The sequence below is a fragment of the Anneissia japonica genome, unplaced genomic scaffold, assembly GCF_011630105.1.
Source record: "Anneissia japonica isolate Jap-2015-1 unplaced genomic scaffold, ASM1163010v1 scaffold288063_len46302_cov99, whole genome shotgun sequence".
NCBI lineage: Eukaryota > Metazoa > Echinodermata > Crinoidea > Comatulida > Comatulidae > Anneissia > Anneissia japonica.
Window position 1 is genome coordinate 27,734 of NW_022718443.1, and position 12,785 is coordinate 40,518.

At 32.1% G+C, this 12,785-nt stretch overlaps 1 protein-coding gene across 1 annotated transcript in view; it reads left to right on the forward strand.

Annotated features, from left to right (window-relative positions):
- The window catches only part of LOC117110541, a 19,074-nt gene extending 10,345 nt beyond the window's left edge, over positions 1-8,729 (forward strand). Inside the window, exons 8-9 of the mRNA XM_033253290.1 lie at positions 2,267-2,360; positions 5,955-8,729. Coding sequence (XP_033109181.1) covers positions 2,267-2,360; positions 5,955-6,484 — 624 coding nt within the window. The 3' untranslated portion in view covers positions 6,485-8,729. The remainder of the gene's footprint in view (positions 1-2,266; positions 2,361-5,954) is intronic.
- Positions 8,730-12,785: the final 4,056 nt, after the last annotated feature.

Genomic DNA, 12,785 nt, shown 5'->3' on the forward strand with positions numbered 1-12,785 from the left:
AATTTTTTTTTTATTATTTATTTTTTTTTTATTTATTTCTTTTTTTATTTATTTATTTATTTTTTTTATTGGTGATCCGCTTTATTTATTTATTTTTTTTTCTCGAGCGGATCACCTCTTATTATTGTCCGGATCATCATCATTTTTTTTTTTCTTCGATCAATCAGGCTTGGTCTGGAATATTCACAGTAAGCTTTTCAACGCGCTCAGTAATGCGTGACATCATCTAGGCGCAATTTTGCGTTTTTACATTATCGATCATATTAGCCTAACCAATTGCAATTTCGAAATCGTATTAAGTGGGCATTAACTTCAATTTAATGTTGAATGTAATGTTTCAAAATGCTCGAAATCACTTTTGACTAAATTAGAACACGTTTTAGGTCATTCTGAGCATTTCAACATTTCCTTAAATTTTCCACTACACGCGCGAATTGTTACGCACGCAGCAGGTACGGAAGCAGAAAATGTTTTTTTTTTAAATGTTTTAGGTTCCTAACATTGTTTTCACAAACTTTGATTCTTTACGGTCATCTTATGGACAATATAAATGTCTTACGTCAGGGGCGGATCCAGAGATGTCTAAAAGGTGGGGGGTGCCGAAAGGGGGGCCTAAAGTTGTGCCGGTCGAGACAACGCTGTCTTATGGGTCCGGGGGCATGCCCCCGCGAAATTTTTGTGTTCTAAACGCCCAAAAATAACATTCTGGGCTTATATTTTTTTCCTTTTCTTTATTTTTTTCTCTTGTTTTTTTTATCTACCAAAAGTTCCCCCTCCCTAAATCCGCCCCTGTACGTGCTCATCAAACATAGGGATGTTTGCGCGCTTTTGTGCCGATATACAGTGAAAATATGCTAAAACTAGGCCTATATTTAATCAGTTATAGCTCCATAGGATGAAAGGTGACAATTTTTATTACATATTCTGAAAGCACATGAGTTGTAGATATGATTTTATAGCTCATAATGGCTGATCGGACATTGTGACGTCATCATATTGCCATCTGAATTCAATAAAACTGAGTTATACAGATGACGTCATTTTTGAAAATATGCATTTGACCGTATCTCGCTTATCCTTGATCGATCGTCTTCCAACTTTGACTATGTTATAGCTGAGACAATTTTCTTTCATATATGAGAGTTCTTTTTACATTTTGATGACGTCATCATGGTCCAAATAAATGTTGTTGCTGACTCCCTTATCTTTCTCTCCTAAAAAATTTGTTAACTCCATAATCATCTTAAACAGTTGTCATTTCTGAATCATATTTAGTGGGCATAAACTTCAGTTCACGTTTAAATGTTATGTACCTTACTTTTCTGTGCGCGCATAATAACGCGCGCGTTCGCGTGCGTCAAAATTAAAATATGCCTAATATAATGCCTTTTTTATTCAGTTATAGCTCCATAGGCTAAAAGAAGACCCCAATTTTTATTACTTATTCTGAAAGCACATGAGCTGCAGATATGATTTTATATATCATAATAGCTGATCGGATATTTTAAAGTCATCATATTGCCATCTGAATTCAAAAAAATGAATTTTTATATAGTATGATAAATATTATGAATGATAATATACTTCATCAACAACAGGCGTTTGTCAATGAAAGTTGATACATATATATCTCATATCAGGAGACAACATTCTGTGACATTAACATGCGCACGTGTGTCATGACGTGCGCGTACGCATGAGGAAATCTTTTAAAATGCTACAAATTCGTTTAAAAAAAACTGAATTAGCGTATACCTAAGCTATTTTCAGGATTTAAATATTGTTCAATCAGCACCGCGCACACTTCCTCGCGGGTCAAAGTGCGGCGGATCACATAACTCGTCCTCAGTGACGAGTTCAAATTTAGTTTTATTTTATGTTTTTTATTTTGACAAAATGATATTTAATGTCTTGGTCTAAATTTTACTGTAACTCTTTTTGTGTGTGTGTGTGATTTGTTTGTTTGTTTGTTTGTGTTTTTTTTTTTTTTTTTTTTTTTTTTTTTTTTTTTTTTTTTTTTTTTCTTGTTGTTTTGTTTTTTTTTTTCCCGTGTCCTCTTTCTTTGCTTGCTTTTCGTGTCTCCTAGGTCTGTGTTTTTTTTTTCTTTCTCCTGAATTTTTCTGATCTTATATTTTATTTTGTACCAAATAGAAAATGAACAAAAAAAATGTCACTATGTTATAACTACCTGTTATAATGCTATTTAATAAAATATATGCTAACTATAAATTAATAATTATGTATTTTTTTAAATAATATATAATAGGATGAGGAAGTACAACATCCACATCCAAGTGTGCTTCTACCCTCTTTTGTACAAACAGCATCTCAGCCCACCACAAGTTTAAACCAATTGCAAGGTTAGTCTACATTAGATAGTCCCTATTTTTGGTGACCCAAGTAGGACTACATGTGTTGTGATTTTAACACTGTTTAAATGCAAATAAGATGCACATTATTTAATGTTTAAAAACTGGGAGAAAATGGACAAGACGATGTATAAAATTCTGCAATATAAACTGAATAATTGTTAGCGTTAAAGCTAGAGGCGAAAGTTGGTAAGTGAGAATGAATAGGCAACGTGAACAAATCGTGATATTACACTCACTTTTACGAATTATCCAAATTTTATATAAGCTAACCAGTAGACCTATTTTCTGTGCTAATATGAAACTCAAAATCCGAAAAAAAAAAACAAACAAAAACAAAAACAAAAATAAATTGTGGGCGACAGCTTATAGGATTTGTTGTTTTGAGTGAAGGGGTGGTGGCGGGTATTTGCCGAAAAAATATTGTATTTTAAACTCCTTGACATCACGCAGATACGCCACAGATGCCTCTCCGAAAAATGCTGGCAGCGGATTTAGTAGCGAAAGATGACTGTTTGCCCCCCCCCCACATCTAAATATTAATATTTAGCAGCTATAAGCAAAACTCTGTTAAAGTGGGGAGAAAATCGCACTCAAACTCTCGATTAAAGATACAGAATTTGTTAATCTAATTGAAGCTTTTACCTAATTCGAATATTTCGAACAACAGCACTCAATAGAGAGCATATCTCCGACCACCCAAATCCCTTTTTATAAAATAAATCTCCGAAAATATTTTCCTATTTTACTTCAACCACCTACAATACCACACCAACTCACTTCGTTCCAATCCTCTTCAAAAATGCACACCAGCTGCTCGCAAAACAATTTTTATCTTAAAGAGGGGCACAATTTTCAATTTAGTATTAAGTTTTTAGCGGTCTTCCTTTTTTTTTTTTTTTTTTTTTTTTTTTTTTGAGTGGCCACTTTCAGATTTTGTTATCCGAAATGAATTCACCAAAACTCACGGTCGGCCAACTTGTCACTACACATGTTAGGTTTTGAACACAGAGTCCAAGCAACATATAGTATTGAAACATTTTATTTTTAACTACTGAAGCCGTAAAAAAATTATGACAACTCACTTACTTCCCAACCACCACATACTTTAAAAAAAATACACTAACCGGATAACTGGAAATGCCTGCCAATTCCTTACTTCTGGTTAAACAGACAGGAACATTTTACTTTTTTAGTTGACAAAACAAATACATGCCAAGTATAATTAGTGGTTCTTATCGTCATTTTTTTCAAATATAAAGATGCATTAAAAACATTCCCAATTAGTTCCCAAAAACTGAAGTTATTACATATAAAACTTTTTACACATTAACTGTAATTGCACTAATTTGAATATTAATCACATAACTATTGTTATATGCCTACGGTATATGGTAAACCTATTTTTAAAAAGGTCCTCATATCCACAACCTAATTTGAATTGTTACAAAAATGTAAAAACTTTATTAAAACATGACAAACTCTTTTGGAAAACGTCATTTTGATACATTGACCCACTTTCGAGACATTTAGTCTGGAACTTAATCGCCCTTAAATGCACATCCGAATTTGGATGTCACCAACACTTCATAATGTCTTCCTTGTAACTTGATTAAACTTTCACGTAAGTTTAATTTTGATTAGTTTTTGAAATATTTGGTCTGGAAAATTTTTCTTTGAATGGTCCACATATCCACACTCTCTTCCGGAGGGTAACTAAAATTTAAACATGCTTCATCGAAACTATTCTGTGTAGTTTCATTTAGAACGATTGATTACTTTGAGAGATATTTAGGTCTCTGGGACCTTAAAATTTTGAATGACCCTCAAATTCACAGCTGAATTTGGAATTATCACAATACCTAATAATTTCTTCCTTGTAACGTGGTTAAAATTTCACGAAACTTTAATTCATATAAGGGAAGCTTTTTAAATATCTGGCGTAGAGTGTTTGCTCCTAAATCCCTGTAATTCGTCTTCACACCCACTTTACGGAACGTCACCAAAACTTAATTTCTTCATTGGGTCACACCTAACACTCCCTGGTATTATCATTTATGTCTGTGCAGCCGTTTTTGAAATAATATGAACACAAAAACCACACATAACTGAAAAATGTGACAAACACACACAAACATACACGACTGAAAAACATATATCTCATCGCGAAGATAATAAAAGCAGTAGCAATAATTAAGATGACAATGACGGTAACGATGACGATGATAATAAAATTGAAGCATACTTTAATATATATTTATTTTTAGCATTTTTACCTGGACAGCAAGGTACCATTTTTTATTTTTGTGTACAACATTCATTAGTTATATTACCACCCTAATCATATTTATGTTCAGATTCTTTATTCATGGTCGCATGCACACACACATGATATTCTTTTTCCGAGTGATACATTCAGCTAAAAACAAGTTACTGCACAACAATAAAAACTATACATTAAAGTATACAAACAAAGAAGCAACAAAAGAAAAGAAAACATCATCGATGTTATTAAAATATTTCATTATTATTATCGATGTAAAAAGATAAAAATTACAACTTGATTTGATTAATTTGAATAGGAAAATTTTATTTAAAAGTTTATTAATTTGAGTAATCTAATAATCTAGTAAAAACAAGATATCTATAAAAATCTATATTGAAGTCTTATTGGACTAGGAAAGAATCAGTTCCTGTATTTGCTGTTCGAATTAATTGTTGGCACAATTCGTCCTGCTCTGCTAACATTATATAAGCGTATAAAAGATGTGTAACATCTTTTGGAAACACTTTTCATCGTAGCTTCTTTACAGGTACACTTCTTATCCTTAACATTATTAGGTGCAGATCCAAAGGGGGAGGCAAGCCGGCCCTCCCCACCCCTATTTTTTTTTAAATGAAAAATGGAATACTATAATCAAATTTAGGTCTGAGTGTAATCTAGAGGTGTCGTAATTATAAATGTTTGTTACAGACGGCAGTCTAGACCACCTCAGCCAAACTATGGTTGGAGGTGAGGTGGTCTAGACTTTCGTAGAAAATTCCGGCCGGGGCCCTCTATTTTGAATTCCTGGATCCGCATTGATGTGGCCTAATAGTTCTGCAGCATATAATTTTGCATATTCTATATTCGTTTCTTTTATTTTTAATCAATAAACCACTATACTACAAATAGTAGTGACTGGATCATGATCTGGTAGAATAGAAAGAAGGTATCCATTCCAACATTTTTTACGGAGAAAATAAAGTTGCTGTTTAGCCATGGTTCATAATTTATTTTGCAATTTATTCTACACACACCTAATGAAGATTACAGTGAATATTGGTGAATACTATGTATGTATTTTGTTAGTCCAAAATTTGAAAATATTGATCATAATAAATATTACTATTAGTTTTCTTTTTAATCTAAGTGATTAATTGTTGGAAATGGTTTAAAAATTGAACAATTTCTAATAAACTCGGTGCAAAATGTCTATAATTTTTTGTTTAGCTATAACTGTCTTTGCAGCAGGGCTATATAGAAAAAATTTGAGTGATTAAAATAAGATAGTGTTTTTTCCCCCTTTTTTTTTTTTTTTTCAGTACCAGAACCAAGGTTTACAAGAATGATAGAAGACATCTCAAAGAACAGCCGTGAAGACATAAACATATGGAAAGTAGCCCTCAAAGATCACATTAATGACGTCAGTATATTAGACAAAGCTGAATGTGCAAAACCACTGTTAAATACATTAATAAGAGGTTCAGTTCTAGAGGAAGGGGATGTAAGCATCATATTAGAGACCATAAAACTAACAGGTGCTTTGCATTTGAAGAAATACATCCCCAATTGCCCACCACCTGAAAATATAGTAATCACTCACTTTACAAAATTTAGGCAATCTGTTATTGCTTTCGGAATGAAACTCAATAGCAATGATGTTGAGTTGATTGCAGAGAGTTATAATCGCCGTTGTAAAATTAATCGTCAGTACAATGATAAATGGTCACTGATACGGGACTTGGAAAGAAATGCCATATTAACGGATGATACTACTTCTTTGGATGGTTTCAAATCTGACTTAAATATGCTGGGACTGCAGGTATTAAGTAAATTGCTTGAAAAGAGTTAAAATGTATTTCATAGTCATCTAATCCCAGCATACATCCATGAATTAATAATAAATCCATTTCAACAAGATATTTCGTGTCAGCGAATAATCGATCTTAACTCAAAACAGAAGATTTCACGCTATTATCATTGCCTAGAGGTTTTCACCACTCCAAATTTGTTAGGCAATCAAGATAATTAACACAAGTATCTAGAATGACCCCCTGGGTAGGTTCTGATCATAAGAAAACCTTGAAAACTTAAAATCTTGGTAATTTGAACTCATAGAGCACATGGACCACATTTTATCACAACAAAGTTTAAAAATGTACAGCACCAAAACAATGCTATACCATTATAGTTAGAAAAGTGATAATGTGATATAAGACTGCTACTACTCCAGAGAGCAGCCACATTCCTATCGTAATACATTGGGAAAAACTTGCAAAAAGAAAAATATTAAGTGATTGTAAAGAAAATTTAATACGTGTATATAGATCACATTTTGTCACAACAAAGTACTATATGTAGATCACAAAATTTAAAATCTTACATAATATCGGGTCTGGAAGATAATGTAAGACGCCTACGAAATACTCTTTCCACTAGCAACATTCCTACCATAATTCAATATTGACGACGTTATTTTACTTTCAAATGATAATGTCAATTTTGTGTATATTTCATGGAAAAATACATCTTTAATAAACAGCAAAATGTGTTTAGTTAATATGTTAATTACAGTAGAAATTTGAAGTTTTATGATAACGTTTGCTATGTCGGTGAACAACCAAGTGTTTAGTTAGTATAAAGACTTCAGCAGGAATTTTAAGTTTCATAATGTTTGTTGTGTGAATGGACAACCAAGTGTGTTTAGTTAGTAGGCCTATATTAGTTTTAGTTGAAATTGTAAGTTTCATGATAAATTATGTTGTGGTAATGAACAACCAAATGTATATTAGTTTCAGTAGAAATTTTAAGTGTCGTGATAAAATTTGCTTTGTTAATAAACAAAAATGTTTTAGTTTAGTAAAAAAATATAGAATTGCTTAATGTGTCTTTATAGAAAACATTAGGCAGTAGTAAACTATATTGGTTGTGGTAATTCAAAATTATTACTGTAGATATGTTATCTTAAGCACATTGTGTAAACTTTTAATATGTAATAAATGGTACACTTTTATACTAAGGATTAGAATTTCCCATAGTTTGGATCAGTGGTGGCTCTAGGATATATTTTCTGGGGGAGGGGGCTAAGTTGTCCGACAGGGGGATTGAGCTCGTAGGCTCGCGGAAGAAGGGGATGAGTGGGGGTTCCCCTCCTAAACAAGATTTTTCTTTTAAGAGCAACCTCTGGATGGCCGGAAATGGCACTCTCAGACTATGATAGACATTTGTTGGCTTGCTGTTGGCCTATTTTTATATGTTTTATGGTCTGACTGCCCGACGAGCTCTGTCCGGCAAGGGGGGGGGGTGGGGCTTGACCTGTCTGGTGGGGGACCTTAAACCCCCTGTCCCTTCGCTGGCGCCGCCACTGGATAGGATACATTATTGTAGAACTTTACTTTTTGGGAGTTGTCCATACTTGACAGCGGTAGTGTTTATAAGTAAATTTGGTATACTTAGATTAGTATGAAGTATTTTCTTTTTAGGTATGTGTTCAATCGATGTACAAACACAACTTTATTAACAATACAGGATATAGGAGCGATGATTTGCCACCTTACCTGACGTATTATCGTACCAAATACTCAGTACGTTCCAAAATCGCAAGTGATTTGGGTAGGATCGAACCCACGACCTCCATATAACTAGCCTATGTAATAAAAGGATAACTGTAGAACTGTTTCATTGATAGTCCACCAAGCACAATGAATGTGAAATTACTGCAATGTTATCAACATGACAATAATAATACGCAAACCAAGTAAAGCTATTCAAATAAATAAGATAATTTGAATAAAACTACCAACCACAAACCATTATGACACAGCAATTTACTCAGGGTGACATAAACGCCCCATTTAAATCTTTTACAGCCTCAAAACCCCATTTATGGATCCTAATTGCAGATTTGTATACAAATTTTAGCACATTTTTCATGCTGATCGATCTCCTATTCTTTCAACATTTTTGAAGTCAATTCATTGTGGTGTTCAGGGCGGGTGTAACTTAACTTTTGTGAAAATTACGTGTCGCCACCTGCAAACGTTGATGAAAGCGATTAGTTTTGTATGTTTAGTGGTTAGTGTTATACCCACAGTGAATAAAACCCCTAAGAAACTATAGATGAAGTAGTTTTTATTTTGTCTTTGAAGCAAGACCATACCAACTCGAACTGAAAGTAAGGCGATTTATATTGTGTGTGCATGTGTGTGTGGGTGGGTAGGTGTGTGTCAAAACCTTAGTGTGAGATGAAAAAGAGTTACGATTTTAACATTTTCCCCCATTTTTTATTGACGGATGTGGTTCTCATCACAAGAAATAGGGCATTCCATAACGTTGGAAACATAATAATTCAGCAGCGGGACAACCACCACTTACATAATAGATAATATAATATAAGTATATAGTAATTGTATATTATTAGGAAAACAAAACAAAAAACAGCAATTAGACAGTAACAAAAGAATTAATAATTTCAATGTTGATACTTAAACATATTTAAAAAACAAATAAAAAGCTCACGTATAATAAAATCTGCCAAGAGCTCTCAAAAACAATCAATTTGGAAATATTGCTTCTCTATTATTTCTAGTTATTAATATAAATTCAAATTCAAATTGAATTTAAAAACACCCCCAAAAAGAACATCAAAAATGCAGAAGAAAAACAAATATCACATAAAAAAAACTTTGCACCAATCCATATCTATCCAAAAAAAAAATCATGGAATGGAATCACAAGCAGTACCAGTAAATAACTGGTATGACATTAAAAAGGAGATAAAAATCCTCTCCAGTAAAATTTCCAGAATAATGTAAAATAGTAGTGATACTGTTTAAGATTCCTTTACCGAGTAACTCCTTACAATGTTTGTTTTGTTTTTTGTTTTTTTTGTTTTTGTTTTGTTTGTTTTTTTGCTTTGCTTTGTTTTTTGTTTTTTGTTTTTTTTTTGACGTGGAAGTGAGTAATGTATATCAAGACAAACTTTTAGTGATGTACTCGTTGACAAATGCAATTAACTTCTGTAGCCCTGTAATACTATTGCTTATTATTAGAACATCATCAGTATAACAAGAAACATTCAAAGATGTTTTACTAACTTTTGCGCCACATTCAAGATTATTTAAACAAGTGATCTCTTTAAAACATATTAAAAGTTAATGGAGAGGAAAAGCCTCAACTGAAATCAAATTACTTAAAGAATTATTCCATTTAATATGAACGGTAAGATTGGTGTACCACCGATAAAGTAACATCCAGCAATCATTTGACACGTAGTTTGCAAGTTTAGAAAATAAGATGCTGTGGGAAATAGCATCAAAAGCACCCTCCGCATCAACAAAACATGCGTAGACCGGAAAAACATTATTATTACATTAAGTTATTACATAATTTTACCGTATCTACAGCCATAGTGGTCCCACGCCCAGCCACAAAATCATACTGCGCTTGATCTGCCACAATATTATAGCACGGTTCAAGAAAGCAAAGTTCCATATTTTGCAGATTGTCTTAATATTAGTATATAATTTTTTAGTTGAGATGGATCGGACTTGGGCTTTTTTAAGAATTGGTACAAAATTGCCATCCTGAAACGCCTTATGAATTATACCATTCCTAACACATACATTGAAATTGATGGAACCCTACTTCCACATGCATGCTTTAAGTGTTCGGCCGTTACACCATCTGGCCCTCGGGAGCAGAACCCGAGCGAAGACGTTTAATAAGTCGAACAACGTATTTGTGATTAAAAACATGATAATTAAAACTTGAAGATGAAAGAGAGTTGAGGTTATTATTAACAAATAGGTCAGCAGTCTCATTAGATGTACACCTAGAATTAAACATACCACTAGAGAACTCATTTAGTGATGCAATATCGATATCTGTATTTGAAGACCTCTTTTATTTTATTTTTTTATAGCATTCCAAAATACTTTTTTTTTTCCTGCGAAAAATTATTAAAGTTTTTAAATTTCTTATTTATAACATCTTGAAAAGAATTCCTACATGTATTCTTATAGCATTATTTGGCATACTTATAAATACCTGTCCAGTACGTGGACGACCACATTTTTCAAGATGTTGAACCAGAATCGTTATCACGTGTAAGAGTACACGATATTCAAAATATTCAATAGAATAATTGGGGAAAAAAAAAATCAAACTCTCTGGAAATAATAATGTTCTCCCGTCCAGGGAGGTTTCGTACTTCGTATCGATGCGAAGATCACATATTTGTTTTTAAGAGTATAGCTACTTTGTTTAGTATATTTATTAATAAATTTAATATCATTTTAAAGTCTAACAATTTGGGTACAAAAATTAATGACACATGAATCGGTAGTTTATTTTGGGCTGACGACATTGTACTCTTAACTGATAATGAAAATGAAAAGTATGTTAGAGCTTGCAGGGAATTTTGCAAAGGAATGGAAAATGAGTGTTAATTTTGAAAAATCAAAAGTATCAATAACTGGTAAACATAATAACAAAGTTAAGAAATTGAAACTAGGCGAAGGTTCCATATCAGAAGTCAACTGAAATTAAAACCTGAACCTGAAAATTACCTCATTGACAAAATTGATTTGAAGGAATTGCATTAAATTCAAACTTAGATCTAATACCTTACCATTAAACAAATAGAACTACTTCAAAATGGAATCTGGATAAGAAATGTAAATAATGTAATCATAATTCTGATGAGGATAGCAACCATATTTTTTGTTTAGTTGTCCGGATCTAAATAACAATCGCATTACACATGAGCCGGTAGTTTATTTTGGGCTGACGACATTGTACTCTTAGCTGATAATGAAAATGAAAAGTATGTTAGAGCTTGCAGGGAATTTTGCAAAGGAATGGAAAATGAGTGTTAATTTTGAAAAATCAAATGTATCAATAACTGGTAAACATAATAACAAAGTTAAGAAATTGAAACTAGGCGAAGGTTCCATATCAGAAGTCAACTGAAATTAAAACCTGAACCTGAAAATTACCTCATTGACAAAATTGATTTGAAGGAATTGCATTAAATTCAAACTTAGATCTAATACCTTACCATTAAACAAATAGAACTACTTCGAAATGGAATCTGGATAAGAAATGTAAATAATGTAATCATAATTCTGATGAGGATAGCAACCATATTTTTTGTTTAGTTGTCCGGATCTAAATAACAATCGCATTGCCGAAAAGTATAACCCAAACTAAGATTTAGTCCAGATTGTATTACAAATTCCGTAATGCAAATGAAAAAACTAAATTTAAATATATTTGGGATGTTGAACCTATCAACAGTGAATGTGAAGATATTTTTGATAGATTAATATGCAAAAGGTATATTAAAAGGGCATAGAAACTGTGAAATGAAATTATAAATTACATGCCCTAACTGGAACTATACGTATCTTAATTTATTTTATTTTTTAAGTTATTTATTTAAACGATTGTTTTCTTTAGTTTCTACATTGCTATATGATATGAGGGTGTAAAAAATGAAATTACAGAGAGAATGGGTACAGTAGATTAAAAAAAAAATTATGATGTGGATGCTACTAATAGATATAAGTATGACTTTGTAGCGAGTACGGTAATTTTGTTTTAGTATAAGTATTTTATAGTGTTAAGTTCCCTTTTTTTTTCTCTTTCGTAGGAGTTTAACCCACTTTTATTTCTTTCTCTTTTTGTTACTTTTCTTTTTTTTTCTGCTTCTAATACATATTTAAAAGAGAAGGAGTATACAAAATAAAAACAATTGCACTTAGGAGGGGTCAGTCCACAATGGCTGACTATCTTTCTTTTTTTTTTTTTTTAACATCCTTCCACTTGTAATACTTTCTAAATATTTTTTACCAAGATGTAATTAACATTATTAACATCGTACATTAAAAAGAATTTCTTCAAGTTAACTTTTTCATCAAAAAAACAAAAAAACAAAAAAAAAAAAACTGTTTATATACATATACACTGCACATATACATAATATTATTTTCCCTTTAAATCCAACCTTTACCTTTCATGGGAATTTCATTCTCCTTTATTTCTTTCTCTTTTTTGTTTTGTTTTTGTTTTTGTATGGAATACACACACGTACATATACAATTCACACTCATCATATATATCTATATCCGTATACATACATGCACATACAT